Genomic DNA, 17,628 nt, shown 5'->3' on the forward strand with positions numbered 1-17,628 from the left:
CTATCGTCTTTATTCATGACATTTGGGTCCTCTTCTCCTGACCCAAATGTATTATCTGATGTGTCTAGAGTTTGTATCGCACTCCTAACAAAGGGTTTCTGCATTGTTCCAGTTAATGACATGATGTTGTTGAACAGCATGATATGCTAAGACCGATTTAGACTGTTAACTTGTCGAAATAAAAAGCTAGGGTGTCTAAGACTAAGCAAAACTAAACTCATCAAACTCGCAAATAATCGTCATTCGTCAAGTAAACAGTCCAAATCGGCCATATCAGATCATAGATGACATATGTATTGCCGTTTTACAAGGAGGGCATATTTACCGGCGTGTATCCTGGTGGTGCTGTCATAGGCATTGGTGCCAGTGTCGTCATAGCTTTAGAAAGAAAGAAACACAATCATGAAGGCATTGTAATACTTATTAACATCGTCACCCCTTCCTTCATCACTGCCATCATCATCATTACATTATCATCATTATAGTTTCAAAAACGTAATTAAATTATTGATTGTCCCACCTGGTGGCGGTGTCATCTGAACAATATTTTGGAAAGACGTCAAAGCCGTATCAGCAATTTTATTGTCATGGTAGTCGATGTTTCCTGTAAAAGAAAAAGTTATTTTAATATTACTTTATTTCATTATAATATCAAAAACTGCATAGTATTTTGAAACCATACTCCCCCTGTATTATGGATTTACATATATCCCCGGGGGGTCACTCCCATTGTGGCCTGTACACCATCCGCGATAATCAACTTTTGAAAAGCACCTAAACGAGGATTTAACCCTTGGCTAAAACGACACCCTAAACAGGGATTTCATTCCTAACATCAAATTTCATACCCTAAATTTAATTTCCGCGTATTTAGAAATTGCAATTTAGCTACCCTTTTTTCAAATTTTTCATGTTTTTGACACCCTAAACGCGATACGCGCGTATCGTGCCTACCCACGAAAAACGACCCTTTTACGCGTTTTCATTATCGCGGATGGTGTACAGGCCACAATGGGAGTGACCCCCCCCCGGCCTATATCCACAACTACAGGTAAATTAAGTAATTCTTGGCCAATGTCGAACGTACCTGTTACGTCCATGTAGCGTTCTAAACCTGTACGCAATGTAAGGCGCGTGTATTCTTTCTTCTGTACCGCGCTATGTCCGTGTGTGTTTACCGAGGAGCCGGGACGCGGAGCCACTAGCGTTCCGAGTGTTCGAGCTGGGCCAAGAATTATCCAATGTCCCTATAGTGTGAGTATTTCAAATGGAATTACCCAATCGTCTATTCTATTGAAACATAATTATACTCCCTCTGTGGAAGAATTTAGCTAAATCTTATACAGGGGCAGTGTAGATTTTAAATGGATAAGCCCATAACCCATATATTCAAACACAGTTTTGATGAAATTATTATTTAACAGTTTTGTGACAATTTTAGGTTTTACTTACCATCAGCTTGCAAATCCCCAGTATCAGACTTCGCCATAATGACGTAATACGTATTACTGCCACTTAAATCATAGTATGTGCTATCACCATCATTGAGTGAAGCCTGACGTGTGAAGGTACATTCTATGCGACCATCTATCGTAGTTATAGCGGCATCGGAAACTCCTTTCTGAAAGTTACAAAGCAATAATTATGAAAGTTCCCTCTAATTATTATAATTGGATGATTTGGATACTTCGATTAAAACCAAATGTTTGCTTGGTCATTTGGTTGTACATCATCCCAGAACACCATTGTTTAATATATTGTACCCAACAGTGATAAAAGTGTAACCAACTTTAGAAAAATTTACTTTTTAGATACTTAACCAAAAGTTGGTTCAAACTCAACCACGATTGGGTAATAATTATTTTTGTTTATCAGAAACTGTTACAAATTGTTGTGGTGCAGATTTCTGAAAGTCCCTTTCCGTCGAGGACCACAAAAAATCTGTAGAATGTTTGAAGTTGCTTCATAAATCGGGAGAATAATGTCAGAGAAAAACCAAGTGCCTTACCAGTTGTGGTGAAGCGTCATTTACGCGTCCGTTTGTATTACGTGATCTGACCATCTCGTTGTTACTGGTACATGCGTAGACGTCGCTATCAGCCTGTGTGAGTGATTGCAAACAAACAAACAAACAAACACACAAACAAAAACACGAACACGTGTTCAATGAAGAAACAGAAAAATAATTAATACTAGGACTAAACCACCACTGCTTCTACAACCACGACAAAAACAAAAGCAACAACTTTTTAAAACACACCGTCAATCCTTTTGGTTAAATACCACTACTTATGTATTACACGGATTTCAATGGGAAAATGGCTAATTTCGGGTGGAATTTTCTCAAATTCAGAACTCTCACAGTTAAATGCTACTAATATCTGCAGGTGAAACTATATGATTTAGATGCCAAATGATCAAAAATTCAACATAGGTTGACCTGAGACTTTTCTTGTTTTAACGCACTGAACCGTAAACACCTTAAAATGGCAGTGCGCCCTCGAAACTGAAAGTTACAATATGGTAGGGCGAATATTTACTAAAACCCGAAACCATGCGTATGAATTTTGGTACTATTACAACAAAAATGTCATATAATGAGAAAAAATATACCATTTTGAAGCATCAAACCCTAAAAAGTACTTTTTTGGCTATATAACGTGATCAATTTCAGCGATTTTATCTTTTCAGATGCCATGCAAACAAATAGTTACTCGTCGTATTTCCATGTATCGCCCAGGCCTATTAGTGGTATGTAACCTTTTGTAATGTTTTGTAGACAAGGGACAGCTGCTTATCTTGTAAAGAGACTGGTCACATGATTTTTCATCGGTTTTTCTTCTGTTTCTGCGTTACTTTACTGTATTATTGATTATGATTTACAAGTATGTACATTACAATACATGAAATAACATTACGCAATTAACACTGACAGTTAACACAGAATAAATATTACCAGGGCACATTTCTTGGATAGCTCATTGACTTACATTACATAGAACAAATGAGTATAAAGTCATGACAGTAAAGCTAAAAAAGTTTGTTTCAGAAGAAAATGGAAAACCCCAAAGCGATATGTGCGTTCCTTTTTTTTTTTTTTTTTTTTTTTGAGATGTAAAATGTGAGAACTTTGTCAAATATCACAAACTAAAAACTACGTCCGACTTCTGTAATAAACCATTTCAGCCACGATGAAGCACCATATATAAATATATATTGTGATAAGTATAGTTTGTGATAACATATTCGTGTATATAAATATATATTATTTCTATTAGTACCAACATCAACAGCAGCAGCAGCAGCTATATACTATTATACTCTACAAACATGATAAAATACGCCATATCGTACTTATTACACTGTTTAATGTATGCTAAGTAATTTCAGAGACATTAATAATATAGTAACACCCTTAAAAATGAGAATTTTATTTTACCATCGAGCTGGATGTTGAAAATCCCAACGCGATGTAAGTCCCTGAACTGGTTCCTGTCATTTCAAACATAATAATACCAGATTGGTCAGCCACCCAAGATACAAAGAAGTCGCAATTAGTACCATCCGTGCATGTGTTCGGACTACGGAAGCACCCTTTGGTAGTACCACAACCTTCTGATGAGATCTGTAGATTTGAGAGAAACTGTTATACTACCAAACTGTTTTTTTTAATACTACCAAACTGGTTTTCTTTCTTTCTTTCTTTCTTTCTTTCTTTCTTTCTTTCTTTCTTTCTTTCTTTCTTTCTTTCTTTCTTTCTTTCTTTCTTTCTTTTTCTTTCTTTCTTTCTTTCTTTCTTCCTTCCTTTTTCTTTCTTTCTTTCTTTCTTTCTTTCTTTCTTTCTTTCTTTCCTTCCTTTCCTTCCTTCCTTCCTTCCTTCCTTCCTTCCTTCCTTCCTTCCTTCCTTTCTTTCTTTCTTTCTTTCTTTCTTTCTTTCTTTCTTTCTTTCTTTCTTTCTTTCTTTCTTTCTTTCTTTCTTTCTTTCTTTCTTTCTTTCTTTCTTTCGTGTATGAAATAGCTTTCACTCAAACTAAACATAAAATATAAAATAAAATAAATAAATGTAGATATTTATATAGCGCTTTATGCCGTAAACAGCCTCAGAGCGCTTTACATTTATTCCGCCGTTATTAGAATATGTCGGAACCAAGTTTTGCTGCCTACAAATGGCGCAGGGTTCATCAGTACAACGACTGTGACTACCCCTAACAGCTTCCCATTGCACCTGGGTGGGGTGAAGCAAGCGAGACAAAGCGCCTTGCCCAAGGGCGCAACACGGTGGCGGGACGGGGACTCGAACCCACGCACGTAAAGCAAGCTCTCAGATTATGAGTCCAAGGCCGTAACCACTGAGCCACCGTGCCCTCAATATCTAGTATAGGCTATATAGTATAAAATAACCTACACTCTTAGAAAAAGTTCTTGGCTGAACCCACAAGAGAAAATGGTTCTTGAAGATTGAAAGAACCTTCAAATGATTCTTTCTAGTCTTTACAGAACCTCTTGAAGTCTAAAATGGTTTTTGTTAGACTTTTTAGAACCTTTATTAGTTCTTCATAGAATCAGTTAAGGTTCTATATACAGCACAGCTTAAGAACCATTGTAGGTTCTACTTAGAACCTTTTGTCTAACAGTGTAGGAGATAGTGGCCATGTTATTTGCGATGTAGATAATTATATTTGAGTCAGTCTGTTCTCTTCTCAAAGTAAAATGCAGTATGATATAGTATTTAACAAAGCAGATATTGTGGTTTTACAATGAGGGCATATTTACCGGCGTGTAACCTGGTGGTGCTGTCATAGGCATTGGTGGTGGTGTCGTCATAGCTTTATGAAGAAATAGAAAGAAACAAAATCATCAAAACATTCAAAGCATTGTAATACTTATTAACATCGTCACTGTTATGGTCGTCAACACCCCATCCGGCTCCTCCTCCTTTTTAATCATCACCATCATCATCATCATCATCATCATCATCATCATCATCATCATATTCATCATCATCATCACCACCATCATTATCACCGCCATCATCATCATCATCATCATCATCATCATCATCATCATCATCATCATCATCACCGCCATCATCATCATCATCATCATCGTCATCATCACCATCACCATCATCATCATCATCATCATCATCATCACCACCATCACCATCATCATCATCACCGCCATCATCATCATCATCATCATCATCATCACCATCACCATCATCATCATCATCGTCATCACCACCATCACCATCATCATCATCATTATCACCGCCATCATCATCATCATCATCATCATCATCATCACCGCCATCATCATCATCATCATCATCATCATCGTCATCACCACCATCACCATCATCATCATCATCATCATCGTCATCACCACCATCGCCATCATCATCATCATCATCACCGCCATCATCATCATCATCATTATCCTCCTCATCGTCGTAGCTTTAAAAACATAAGTAAATTGTTGATTGTCTCACGTGGTGGCGGTGGCATCTGAACAATATCTTGAAAAGACGTCAAAGCCGTATCAGCAATTTTATTATCATGGTAGGCGATGTTTCCTGTAGTAAGAAAAAAGTTTAATTTAATATCACATTATTTCATTAAAATCATTCCAAAAAGTATGCACATGCACATAGAACATAGAAGTTCCTCGTCGCGTTGTAACAATACATTTACACTAAAAAGAAACAACAAAAACAACAGCAAACGAAATCACTGCAATGCTATGTAATAACATACATATGTGACCGTCCACCGCAAACCAGCCGTAAAGTCGGCAAATTGTATTCTGAGTTACAGTGTAAAATGTGCATGAAGGTCGTATTCATGGGTACCTCAAGTTGGTGATACATTTATCTCATTTTGCTAGTGCCAGTCAAACACCTTTTAAACCAATCAATAATCCGATTGTTGAAGAGGATAATAAGCTTCTACCTATGTCTATAGAATTCTTAAATAGCTCTAGTTTTTGTTTGCTTTGGCTAAATCCTGTTCCAGTGGTTAGTTAAAAAGCATTGTATTGTGTCTAGGTATGTATAACCAACAATTAACAATGAGAGGACATTCCTGAACCTCGTTGACTTAGGGATGATTTGAAATGACCACCAATTATGATTGTCTGATATTTATTACCAGCAATGTGGAAAAAGAAACGTTCACACGTAGAACCGAAATAAGGTATCATTTTGTTGAAGGAGCAAAGGTCAACAAACCATAACTCCGCTTCGTTTGAAGTCAAATGATATACCATTTTAAAGCTTATGATATAGGCCTATATTTTCTAAACACGAAATAAAACAAAATTGACCGGGCCGACTTTACGGGTGGTTTGTGGTGGACGGTCACATATCATCATGGTAGTGTGTTTTTCAAATGGAATAGGCTATAATCAAATATTTTGAAACCATACTCCCCTTGTATTATGTTCAACCATATCTTACTGCGTCTGTGGAAGACTTGAGCAAAATATTCCACAAGGGAGCGGTGAATATCAAATCGATAAACGCATTAAAACCTATTATATTAAAACAAAGTTTTGATGAAATTATTATTTAACAGTTTTTGACATTTTCAAATTTTACTTACCATCATCTTGCAAAGCGCCAGTATCAGACTTGGCCATAATGACGTAATACGTATTACTGCCACTTAAATCATAGTATGTGCTATCACCATCATTGAGTGAAGCCTGACGTGTGAAGGTACATTCTATGCGACCATTTATTATTGAGATAGCGATATCTGATACTCCTTTCTACAATGGAATAACAAACATGCTATTAAAAAACAACAGGGTATTTGTAGAGTAAAGCTAAAGAGGCGGGTCGGACCCAAATATTGAGACAAATGATGCTGACGCACAAGAGGAATGGTATGGACTCTATATATGTGCAATTATTGCTCAACTGATCCGAGGATTGTGAAATAGATATGTTTGACGATACTATGGGGCGCACCATTAGATTTCCGAGGAAGGGAGGATGAAAGTTTTTTGTAGGAAAACAAAACAACGCCCAATGGTGAAATCGCCCCACTGATGAGTAAAAAACAATTCCCCCCAACTTGAATTTGTGAAATAAAAACTTTCGCCGCCTTCGGAGGTAAAAATGATATGAAATTCCGACCAAAACGTCAATGACCCCTGAAAATTTAAATGGGCACAGCAGTTTTTTTAGTTATTTGGCTAAAACTGGAAAAATATGGCTCCTCCTAATTAAAACGCACGAACAACAACGAAAAATATATTGCCTTACCAATAGTGGGGATGCATCATTATTGCGTCCGTTGGTATTACGTGCTCTGACCATCTCGTTGTTACTGGTACATGCGTAGACGTCTGAGTCGGACTGCAAACAATGAACAATGCATATACCGTAAAGATTCGATAGTTAGCATATGTGCTTACAATCGAGTGCTTTTAAAACATGCAAATATGAAGAGCCCCATCCACAAAGTGGAAAGGGTTTTGAGCAAATCATTGATACACATAGTTCTATACGAACAAGTAAACCTGCAAATGTGGTCTCAACCCCATTAGCTAAGTTGGTAAAGCGCCGGACTTTGGTGCAATTTCATGTTTTCAACAGCGCTCGAGAGTAAGCACATATGCTAACTATCGAGTTTTTACGGTATGAATTCAATTAACTAAAACAGAGGTTTTTTTTATAATTCTCAGCAAACTAAAAAAAAAAAAGTTTTTAAAATGTTATAAACAGGTTATAAACACGTGTTGCTTTTGGTAAAAACAATTTAATAACATTTAAATGTCGGGGTAAAGGATGAAAACATTTTTAAAACGTTATACCCTTTATATCCGATATTTTAACGTGTTCTGTAGAACGTGTTGTGTTTGCTGGGAATTGTTTATTTGAAAACGTGATCTAGAGAGCATGAAAGAAAAGTCTTCTCATATCGCTAAACTATGCAGTTTCTGGCAAAATAATTCAAAACTGAATATAAGTATCAATATCAATTTGATTTTGAAAACTTTTTAAAACAAGCTCTACATGACGGACATGGCTGATTTCTAGCAAAAATATAAGGAAAATGATATTAAGAAATGGCCATATTATGGCTTTAATTTCCCTGGAACTTTGGATGTATTGTAATAAGGGCTAGCATTTTACTTTGAAAACAGGGCTGTAGTGCTAGTTTTCTTGCCCTTCATTGAACATTGGCCTAATCTTTCACAGGACAATGTGCATTTGGTGTTACCGCAATTGGAATAGATAATAAACTAACATAACCTCATTGGTCATCTAACAGCATTTCTGATTGGTTGATAACTTGAAATTCTCATTTCAATTGCCAATTATGACTAGGCTTTAAACTATTTATGATCAGACTTACATTTGCAGAAGATCTTATTAATACCTTCCTTGATTTGTTCAAAATTGGACACAATATTCATTTTGGCCAATCGGCAGGTAGTTCTCATTTCAATTAAATCAAACTCACTTGAAACTCATCTATATATCCTTTTGACAAACATCACTTACCATTCCTCCCGATTTGGAGAATCCCAATGCAATATACGTAGAAGTACTGGTACCCGTCATTTCAAACATAACATTACCAGATTGGTCAGCCACCCAAGATACAAAGAAGTCGCAATTAGTACCATCCGTACATGTGTCTGGACTACGGAAGCATCCTTTGGTAGTACCGCAGCCTCCTGATGTAATCTATAATAATAATAAAAAAATATTTTATCTTAAAATAATAGATAGGACCTGATCATTCCCACTCGATTACCACTAATGATTTACAGGCTTACAATTTAACGTTCTCGTGATATACGCCGTCGTAGTGAATGTGTCAGAATTTAGTTACTGGTTCACGATTGGTTTGTACACCTGTTAGCAACGCATTGACTTTGTGTTGTGATCATTCTGATCGTGGTTCATAACACAAATATCGTGAACAAGTTGACTTGGCATCAATCGACGGTGAATAGAGCTACAGAAAAGTTCTGCGCAACTTGCAAATCGTATGCATTGAAGTAGATAAAAACTTCAATGGTCTATGAAAACGACTTCTGGTATAATGATATACATTTTCCTAAATGGCGTGGTCAACTTGATTTAGAGAGAAAATAGCAACGGTCGTGTTAGGGTGGCAGAAAGTGCCTCTTTCCTTTTCAAGGGTTGGGCGGGTTTTGGCAGTTGGTCAGCCTTACATGGTGATCCTTTAACATTCTCACCAATTTCTCCCTCTAAATACATGCAAATAATACAAATATTCGAGAAACCGACTTCAAATAAATTACTTAGACAACCAGGCAAATATATAACATTTCAGCATCGGTTCTTACCAGTGTGGAGGCTGGTGGGTTTGTTGCAGGTATTCCACTAGGAGGATCTGTTGGTGCTAAATATCAGAAAATATATAACTATTAAAGATTATCAAAGATTATTTTTCATCATCATCTTCATTTTTGTCCTCCTCGTCTTCTTCTTCATCAAGCATCGTCACGTTACCAGTTCTTATAAGGCATTTAGTTCGCTTAAGTATAATAACCTGAAACATGCTCATCTGTCAGTACACAGTTTAGTAAGAGGTTTTTACACACATAGAATGATCTTTGAGTGTATTGTGTACACAAACGCATACTCTACAACTTGAGGTCAAACTTTGAGCTATAATAAATTGTTAAATAGAGGTTAATTAACTTTGTATCGGAGATGAGATCTCATTATATCTGATAGTGTGACATCTAAAGTACCTTGCATCACAGGGTAACCAGTGAAAGAAGTTAAAGAACTTCCAGCAATCCTTTCGTCATGTCTATCTATGTTTCCTGTGAAAGAAAATGATACCACATTAAAGTAAGTGTATTAAATCAAGTTACACTGCTTGGAGCACACAAAGATTAACTGCATGGGCTGCTTAAGTTATTAAAACAGTTTGAAAGTTTGCGAAATGAAGTTTGAAAATTTACAATTCTACGGCGACACATGTATCGATTGGATTTCTTGCTCAGATGTACGTACTTCAACGGAACGTCTCATTGGTTACTGCACCAACAGTGTTTTGTTGCTTAAACTTGGGTTTGTGTATCAATGGGCGATCATAAGAAGGGCACGTGTAAGCGACTGCGGCAAAATATCTCCTTTTGTTTGGTCAAGTGGGTTGTTGGTCACACTTCAAGACAAACAAAACTCTACCTTTCCAAAGCTAACGTTAACTTTAATATCGAGCCTTTATTACATAATATAGGCCTACTATCGTAAGAATAATCAGTTGAAACATATAGAGAAAAAAAGAAAAACAGAAAAAAGAAATAAAGAAAAAAAACTAAAAACAAAGATAGAAAGGAACAAACAATATGGTGAATGACCGGCAATTAAATGTAAAATGTTGCCAAACATTCTCCAGTTAGAATTCTTGTTTAGGTTCAATGTGATTATTTGTAGGCATATACCATCTGCTATAGGCCAACACCTACTACATCCTCTTCGGGTTGAACGTATTCAAGGCAAGACCCCTGCGATGGTGTGGCAGAACTGAAAGCTAAATTTCAGAGGGAGACGATCTAGCAAAATTGCTTCATTACGTTTCACTACCTGGAGAGAATTGATCAAAAATTGAATTCCTTCCTGAGGTTCATATCTCAATTATCTGTCAATGAGTTGATCATATCACTAGGATGTCATTATAGCTAGAGGCAGTAAAACACAAATGGGTCAATGAGTTACATAAAAATGACCTTGTGTCGTATTTAGTTCCCAGAAAGTGAGTTTTGCCTAAGGCAATTTGTGGTTAAATGTTTATTCCTCACTACAAGAGTGTACCGTCGATTTGGTTGAAAAAGGAGGTGAGACATGATCAAATCTCTCCCGGTAACAAAACGCAAAACGTTATGTTAAATTCGGCCATTTGTGGAATCGTTAACTATTCTTCTTATAACGGGAGATGGGATCATGGGATGGAAACTAGAGCGGCGCAATACTGGGGGTGGGGGGGGGGATATCCCCAATGTCTGTGCCCGGGGTGTCCGTGGCACTCCCACTGATAATTATTATCTCAACACAACTTACCATCTGCTTGTAAATCTCCAGTATTAGACTTTGCCATAAGAACATAATACGTGTTACTGCCATTCAAATCATAGTATGTGCTATCACCATCGCTTAATGAAGCCTGACGTGTAAAGGTACATTCAATACGACCATTCATAAAAGATATACTCTCGTCTGACACCCCTTTCTGAAAAAAATAAAATAAAAAGAAATCGTAAACCTTAGAAACACTATCATGACTATCGAAATTAAGTTTTTGTACGAAGTGGACGTGGGTTTCTTGCTATATTACTCTAGTGATGAAACATTATCTCCTGTCATCATTTCCTTCGAAGGTATCAAAGAAGCCATGCATCTGGGGCGGATTGACAAACAATCGCTGAACATACATAGGACCAGGCCAGACCAGGCCATCAAGAAAATACTTATTTATAGCCGTCGTTATCACGTGACCAGCCCAAGGAGTCAGTTGCCCAAATAAATTCTGAGGTTCCAGCCGGGAGTTCCAGACGCAACGTTGCTAGTTTGCAAAAAGTAAGTTCCCGTATTAGATTTATTGTCAAACCTTTCTCTGTACATGTGTACTGGCAACCTTTTCTACCCTATTAAAAATGTTTTCGAAAACATTTTGTGTTTGTTGAGAGGCGGGATGTTCCATAGAACATGGCATTTTCTTGTCGAAATTTGGCAGCTCCCATCCGCATGGTTGTTTTAATAATACCTTGCTTAAATAAATCAATCTTTAAACCAGTGGTTGAGAAGCCCAAAGCAGTCCTTTGTGTCCAAAAACAATACAAAACAACAAATGTATTGCCTTACCAGTGGTTGGGATGCATCATTGTTGCGCCCGTTGGTATTGCGTGATCGGACCACCGCATTGTTACTGGTACATGCGTAGACGTCTGTGCCAGCCTGCAAACAATAAACAATGGATTAGTATGCATTGCGTGTTCCAGTGACGTAGCCGGGAGGAGGAGGGGGGGGCAAAGGAGTAAGGGAAGCTGCCTCCCTGTGAAAAGTCTTGCCCCCAACCGTGGAATGGTAGCTGCACCGAAGATTTTTAGGCCTTTTAGCCATTTTGACCATTTAAGTCAATGTCCCCCCTTAAAATGTGTCTTTCCCCCCTTTGCCCACCCTATGAAAAATTGCTGGCTACGCTATTGGCGTATTCTGACCATTACGTGCAGGCATAGACATTACGGTCACTTCAATTAACAAGATAAAAACATAATACTAATTGGGATCGAAAAGATCAAATTCGTAATTTGGCGTGATGACATTTAAATGTACCAAGTAGGGCCTACAGGGTATATCAAAATAAAGTAAACAGTTTAAAAAATGCCACTAGAATAAAAAAAAGTATGCGATATTTGGTCAAAATACTTCACTTGATAGCTGGATCGACATCTTGTCCTCTCACAACTGTAAACTCACTGGCGTGTGACCATTAATAAGGACTCAGTGGCTATTTTTGTGAGTCGAGTAAAAATGCAGTTGCCCAAATTCAATTAAATCAAAGAAACATAAAAATCACATGTTTGACCACTTTCTTTAGACATATTCCTCTGTATGCAGATTTCAGCTCTCCTCAACATGGCATTCACACCACGTCTTATGAGAGGTCTGTCCCGCCTAGGGATGTCAACTTGTGCAATTATGTGTCTCTGGAGTTTATCAAGATCTGCAGGAGGACTTGTAAAAACCTTTGATTTAAGATAGCCACACAAAAAGAAACTCAGAGGTGAAAGATCAGGAGATCTTGGGGCCATTCCACTTGGCAATTACACGATGGTGACCCCTGGTGACCGCTAGAGGTCACGAAATGTCATACTGGGGTAAAAAATTGAAAATGCTCCGATCTTGTTGAGAGACATACCAAATTACTTGTCTAATCACAATGATTAAAACAATGTATAGTTTGTGTTATATACTTCATTAATATATTCTTGTTCATTGATTGGTTAAAAGTGGATCACATGACCAAAAATAGTTTTACCATCAGTACTCCTATCCGTAAATAGTACCTCTAAGCCGTAAATAGTATTTTCAATGTCCCGGATGAGCCGTAAATAGTACCTCCAAGCCGTAAATAGTACTTTTGACCATGCCTTCCGCGTGCGCGCATTCGATGCGACGGAACAGTTCACGCACGCGAAACTGCCATAGCGTGATGTCGCGCTGCTGTAATTGGTTAGCCCAATTTTAGCCTATTCGATTTTCGAGGGCAAAATATAGGTTGTGCTTAAATTGGTCGTGCTGTTCACTCAGGATAGAAGCTGGAGAGTCAAAACGTCAAATAATTTTCTTTTAACCAATCAATGAACAAAGAACATATTAATGAAGTATATAAAACAAATATATACTGCCTTTATTCGAAGTTCTGGTTAAAACTATGGTCCCTCGTTGAGATCAATTAATACTTTTTCCTTCGGGGCTGCGCCCCTCAGGAAAATAGTACTATTGATCTCACCTCGGGCCCATAGTTTTAACCAGAACAGGGCCGTGACACTCGTATTCAATCCCTGTATAAAAAATGAAGTCACTTCGCCGGCAGTTTGAGTGACGGTTGCTATGCCGGTTGCTATGCATCGAGGTGGTAAGCCTAAAGCTTACGTATTTGTGAACGGCTATGATGCACGTTACTGCTTTATTGGTCAAAAGGACTTATCCTGTATTTGATTGACAGTTACTAGGGAATCCGGGTGGTAAATTAGTCTTAGTTTCAGACCTGCAAGTACAGGTACGATTGTAACGCAATTTGAAAGTATGTTTATTTGTTTTAAGAAAGAAATACCATTTTCATCAAATTTTATATTAGTAGAGATAATATTAGACCCATATTTTACTTGTTTTATTGAATTTCGAGCTAATTTTATGTATGAAATGTGCACATTTAGACCGATACAGTGCAAACGACACTCCGTCTTGATCAAGTCTAACATCGTTAGGCTAAAATCTCCTCAATCTTGAACGACTGTCGAGGAAGTCTATTTCGAGCTATTTTTCCAAGATGGCGCAGATCGACTGCCAATTATTCGGACCCTTTCCGGCACAAATACAGCTTATTTAGCCAGTCTCGTCATGGGGTCATCGGTTATAATATTTTCCTAGCATATTGAGGTAACTCTTGAGCTACTTGGTTTTTCAAAATATGATAGTAATAGAAAGATTCGACCAAATGTTCGCCGTTTTTCGCCATTTAATTTTTTTGGAAACGATGACGTAAACATTGCATCATCTCTTCCACAGGTAATACACTCCTACACAGCCATGCCATCACATGCATGAAGGCGCATAGGCTGAATGACTGACTTCATTTGCGCAAACGAGTGGCTTATCCTATATAGTATATTAGTACTCGAGAATCCTTGACCAGAACCTCTCATGGCAGTATATATTTGTATACTATCTACGACCTATCGTTATAGCGTAATCGTACAAAAACCACATTTTTAGGTAAAATATCACTTGTTTGGTTGTACAGGGGTAAAAATTTCAACTTGCTCCAATTTTGAAAAAAAAAAAAAATGGTGGCAAATTATTTGTGTAGCTGACAGGATTCAGAAAAAGAATAGTTTTGGCTATGTACTATGTTAACCTACTGAGATAGAGGGCAAACAAGGTCAAAGGCCATTGGGTGGCCAAGGCAACTGTTGATCTTTGACTTCCATTGCACATAACAAGTAAAGTAAGCAGTTTAGAAGGTAAGTTCTATACCATTTCTGGATTCTTATGTCAAGACAAGCAATTTGACACTATTTTTACTAAAATCGGAGTAAGTTGAAATGTATACCCCTGTACAAACAAAAATGTGATAATTTACCTAAAAGAAACTACGTAATCATAGGTCGTAGATAGTACAAACTATTCATTTTTCAAACTGTTTACTTTAGTTGATACAATAACGCAAAATATGAGCAAGGTCGCCCTAATTATTTTAGCTCCAGATCATGTCGAAACAAGTATGCGTTGATTGGAGGATAAGTGGGATCGAGGTTTAGGTATTAAGGTTACACGAAGAAACGTATAAAAAACGTAAAAAAGACGTATAAAGTTGTTCTCTAAAACCGCGTTTTCTCAGCAATCAAATATCGCAGTGAGTCAAATGTTGGTGCATGGATGTATCTTTACATTATTTTTGTGTGTTTATACAAATTTTTAGAATCCGTTTGAAAATCCTTCGTTTAAATCATTTTTACGCACCATGTTCACAAGATCAAAAACGCGTTCCATGCAGTTTTTTTTCTTCAAATTTTCGCTCCGTATAAAACCACGCCGAGTGATTGTTTTCTCCTTTTTGTATTGTACTACAAATCGACCAAAGAAATAATGTTGCCATGGGAAGAACCAATCACAGTACCGATTAAATTTTATTAGCCCGTTTTTGGGAACAATTTTCGAGAATCTTGTACCACAAAACACTGTTATGTAACATTATCGATATCTGGATTGTGGAACGTTAATTTTGATTTCTAACTGCCTACATTATTTCTCAAATGTCTGTCGCTTACTTTACCATTTGAATTTCACTCCAAATTTAAGCTACTTTTGCAAAAAACGAGGTTTTTCGCCATCGATACCTCCGACATTTACAGCGGTAATGAGCTTATTTATCATAAGAGCCTGTTATGCACTATTCCATAATAGTCAGTTTGAGATCAATCAATTTCATATCCCCCTTCAGTGGCTCAATCGGTTAGCGCGCTGGACTCACTTTTTTCTCTCACTTTTTTTCCTTTTTCTTGTTCGTTTCTTTTTCTTTCTTTCTGACTGCAGCGATTGATTGTTTTTGCCCGTTTTTTTTCCCATTATATAATTCAGGAATTTTAGGCTATACTAGTCTAATAGGCGCGGCCTATTTTTTACAAATTAGATTAACAAAATATTGGTTGTTGGTTTTGTTATTGTTGTTGTAGTTATTGTTGTAGGCCTATATATTGCATAATCAGGGTATAAATAGGCCTACTAGGCCTATTATAGCCTACTAGGAAGCATTGATTTATTTCACGACAGATATCATCCAGGATAATTTTAAAAATTGAAAATTTAGAAAATCCAAAGGAAAATTGCCGAAAACGGCTGCCCACAATTACCCCCCCCCCCCCATCAGCCCATATGGTCCTATCATGGTCGCCCCCTCCCTATCCCTGCAACATATAGGATGACGACTCACGAGCCGCGGTTTGTCCGTGGCCCTAGTTCAGATTGATACACTATTGTACGCGTGAGTTCATTCTTTTCTGCATGGCTGTTTCCATTATTAACTTACGCCCCTCTGGAATCAAGCCTTGAAAATCATTTGTATTTAACCTTAAGCATTTTTTCTCACACGTTAAAATCATACTGCAGATCAATTTTGGGCACAATTGAGTCTTAGCTCATACAAGCAACTTTTGCTATTGTAGGAAAAATTGTGTATTCCAAAATCCCGAGGTCAATGTTTATACAGGGGTCATAGTTGCTCAATTTTGCGTATTCCTCTGAAGGATGTAACCTACGACTTACACATGACTTATCATTCCAGGGTTAAGAACAAAAAGGTCGTCGGTCAACATTTTCATCAAAATCGGAGGATATTTTCTGTTTTGACCTTTATGAAGCCCAAAAATGTTGACCTTCAAATAATTTGAAATTTGATCCCCTGTGTCACCTTTGACCTCAGAATTTTAAGATTTTTTCCCATAAAACGTATTTTTCCTGATAAGTGATCCACGAGTAGTGTATATTCCAATTATCCTGCCTGTATAATACTTATTTACAGTAGGGCATACTATTAAAACCAATTTTCTTTACCATTGATGACGAAGTTGAGAAACCGATTGCAATATAGCTGCTAGCACCACTTCCAGTTATAGTGAATATATTACTACCATCTTGCTTAGTGTTCCAGGTTGCGAAGAAGTTACAGTTGGAGCCATCTGTGCAGGTGGCAGGATCTCGATAACATCCCTTGGTAGTTCCACAACCCGTTGATGTAACTTGAGTCTAGAAAATGGCGAAATTGGGAATTGAAATATAGAACAAAGCCTCAACTTCACCAAAAAATATTTTTAAAATAGTACCGTAAAGAGAAATAAGTAAGCTCTATATAATATAAACTTTATTTCATTTCAATCGGTGTTTCAGAACAAAAGATATAATGCCCCAGCTCCAGCAAACAAAGGGGTCATACATCGATTTGGGGAGATTTCAGCATGAAACTGTGCACTCTCTGAAATGCATTAACTTCATAACTTCATAATTATTCATGCAGGATAATATAAAAATTACATTTTGTGAAAGAAAATTAGCTAAGGAATCTAAACACCGTAAAAACTCGATAGTTAGCATTATGTGCTTACTATCGATCGCTTTTAAAAACATGAAATTGTACCAAAGTCCGGTGCTTTACCAACCGAGCTAATGGGGTTGAGACACACATTTGCAGGTTTTCTTGTTCGTATATTATAACTATGTGTATCAATGGTTTGCTCAAAACCCTTTACACTTTTGTGAATTGGGATCTTCATGTTTGCATGTTTTAAAAGCGCTCGATATCTAGTTTTTACGGTATAGCTGTAAATTTAGTGTAAAAACAACAATTTTGGAGA

At 37.2% G+C, this 17,628-nt stretch overlaps 1 protein-coding gene across 7 annotated transcripts in view; it reads right to left on the reverse strand.

The window, feature by feature from the left end:
* LOC140139800 (uncharacterized) overlaps positions 1-17,628 on the reverse strand; it is a 61,818-nt gene that overhangs the window by 35,245 nt on the left and 8,945 nt on the right. For 3 of the 7 annotated variants that reach the window (XM_072161528.1, XM_072161526.1, XM_072161525.1), the window contains exons 3-17: positions 16,832-17,023; positions 11,858-11,950; positions 11,057-11,225; positions 9,742-9,816; positions 9,331-9,386; positions 8,516-8,701; positions 7,271-7,363; positions 6,603-6,771; positions 5,492-5,575; positions 4,774-4,826; positions 3,440-3,625; positions 2,009-2,101; positions 1,453-1,621; positions 521-604; positions 326-378 (exon numbers count right to left, since the gene is read on the reverse strand). In XM_072161528.1, the coding sequence (XP_072017629.1) occupies positions 326-378; positions 521-604; positions 1,453-1,621; positions 2,009-2,101; positions 3,440-3,625; positions 4,774-4,826; positions 5,492-5,575; positions 6,603-6,771; positions 7,271-7,363; positions 8,516-8,701; positions 9,331-9,386; positions 9,742-9,816; positions 11,057-11,225; positions 11,858-11,950; positions 16,832-17,023 (1,755 nt within the window). The remainder of the gene's footprint in view (positions 1-325; positions 379-520; positions 605-1,452; positions 1,622-2,008; positions 2,102-3,439; positions 3,626-4,773; positions 4,827-5,491; positions 5,576-6,602; positions 6,772-7,270; positions 7,364-8,515; positions 8,702-9,330; positions 9,387-9,741; positions 9,817-11,056; positions 11,226-11,857; positions 11,951-16,831; positions 17,024-17,628) is intronic. The other 4 variants (XM_072161527.1, XM_072161529.1, XM_072161531.1 and 1 more) reach the window with 4 other exon arrangements.

The sequence above is a fragment of the Amphiura filiformis genome, chromosome 18, assembly GCF_039555335.1.
Source record: "Amphiura filiformis chromosome 18, Afil_fr2py, whole genome shotgun sequence".
Classification (NCBI taxonomy): Eukaryota; Metazoa; Echinodermata; class Ophiuroidea; order Amphilepidida; family Amphiuridae; genus Amphiura; species Amphiura filiformis.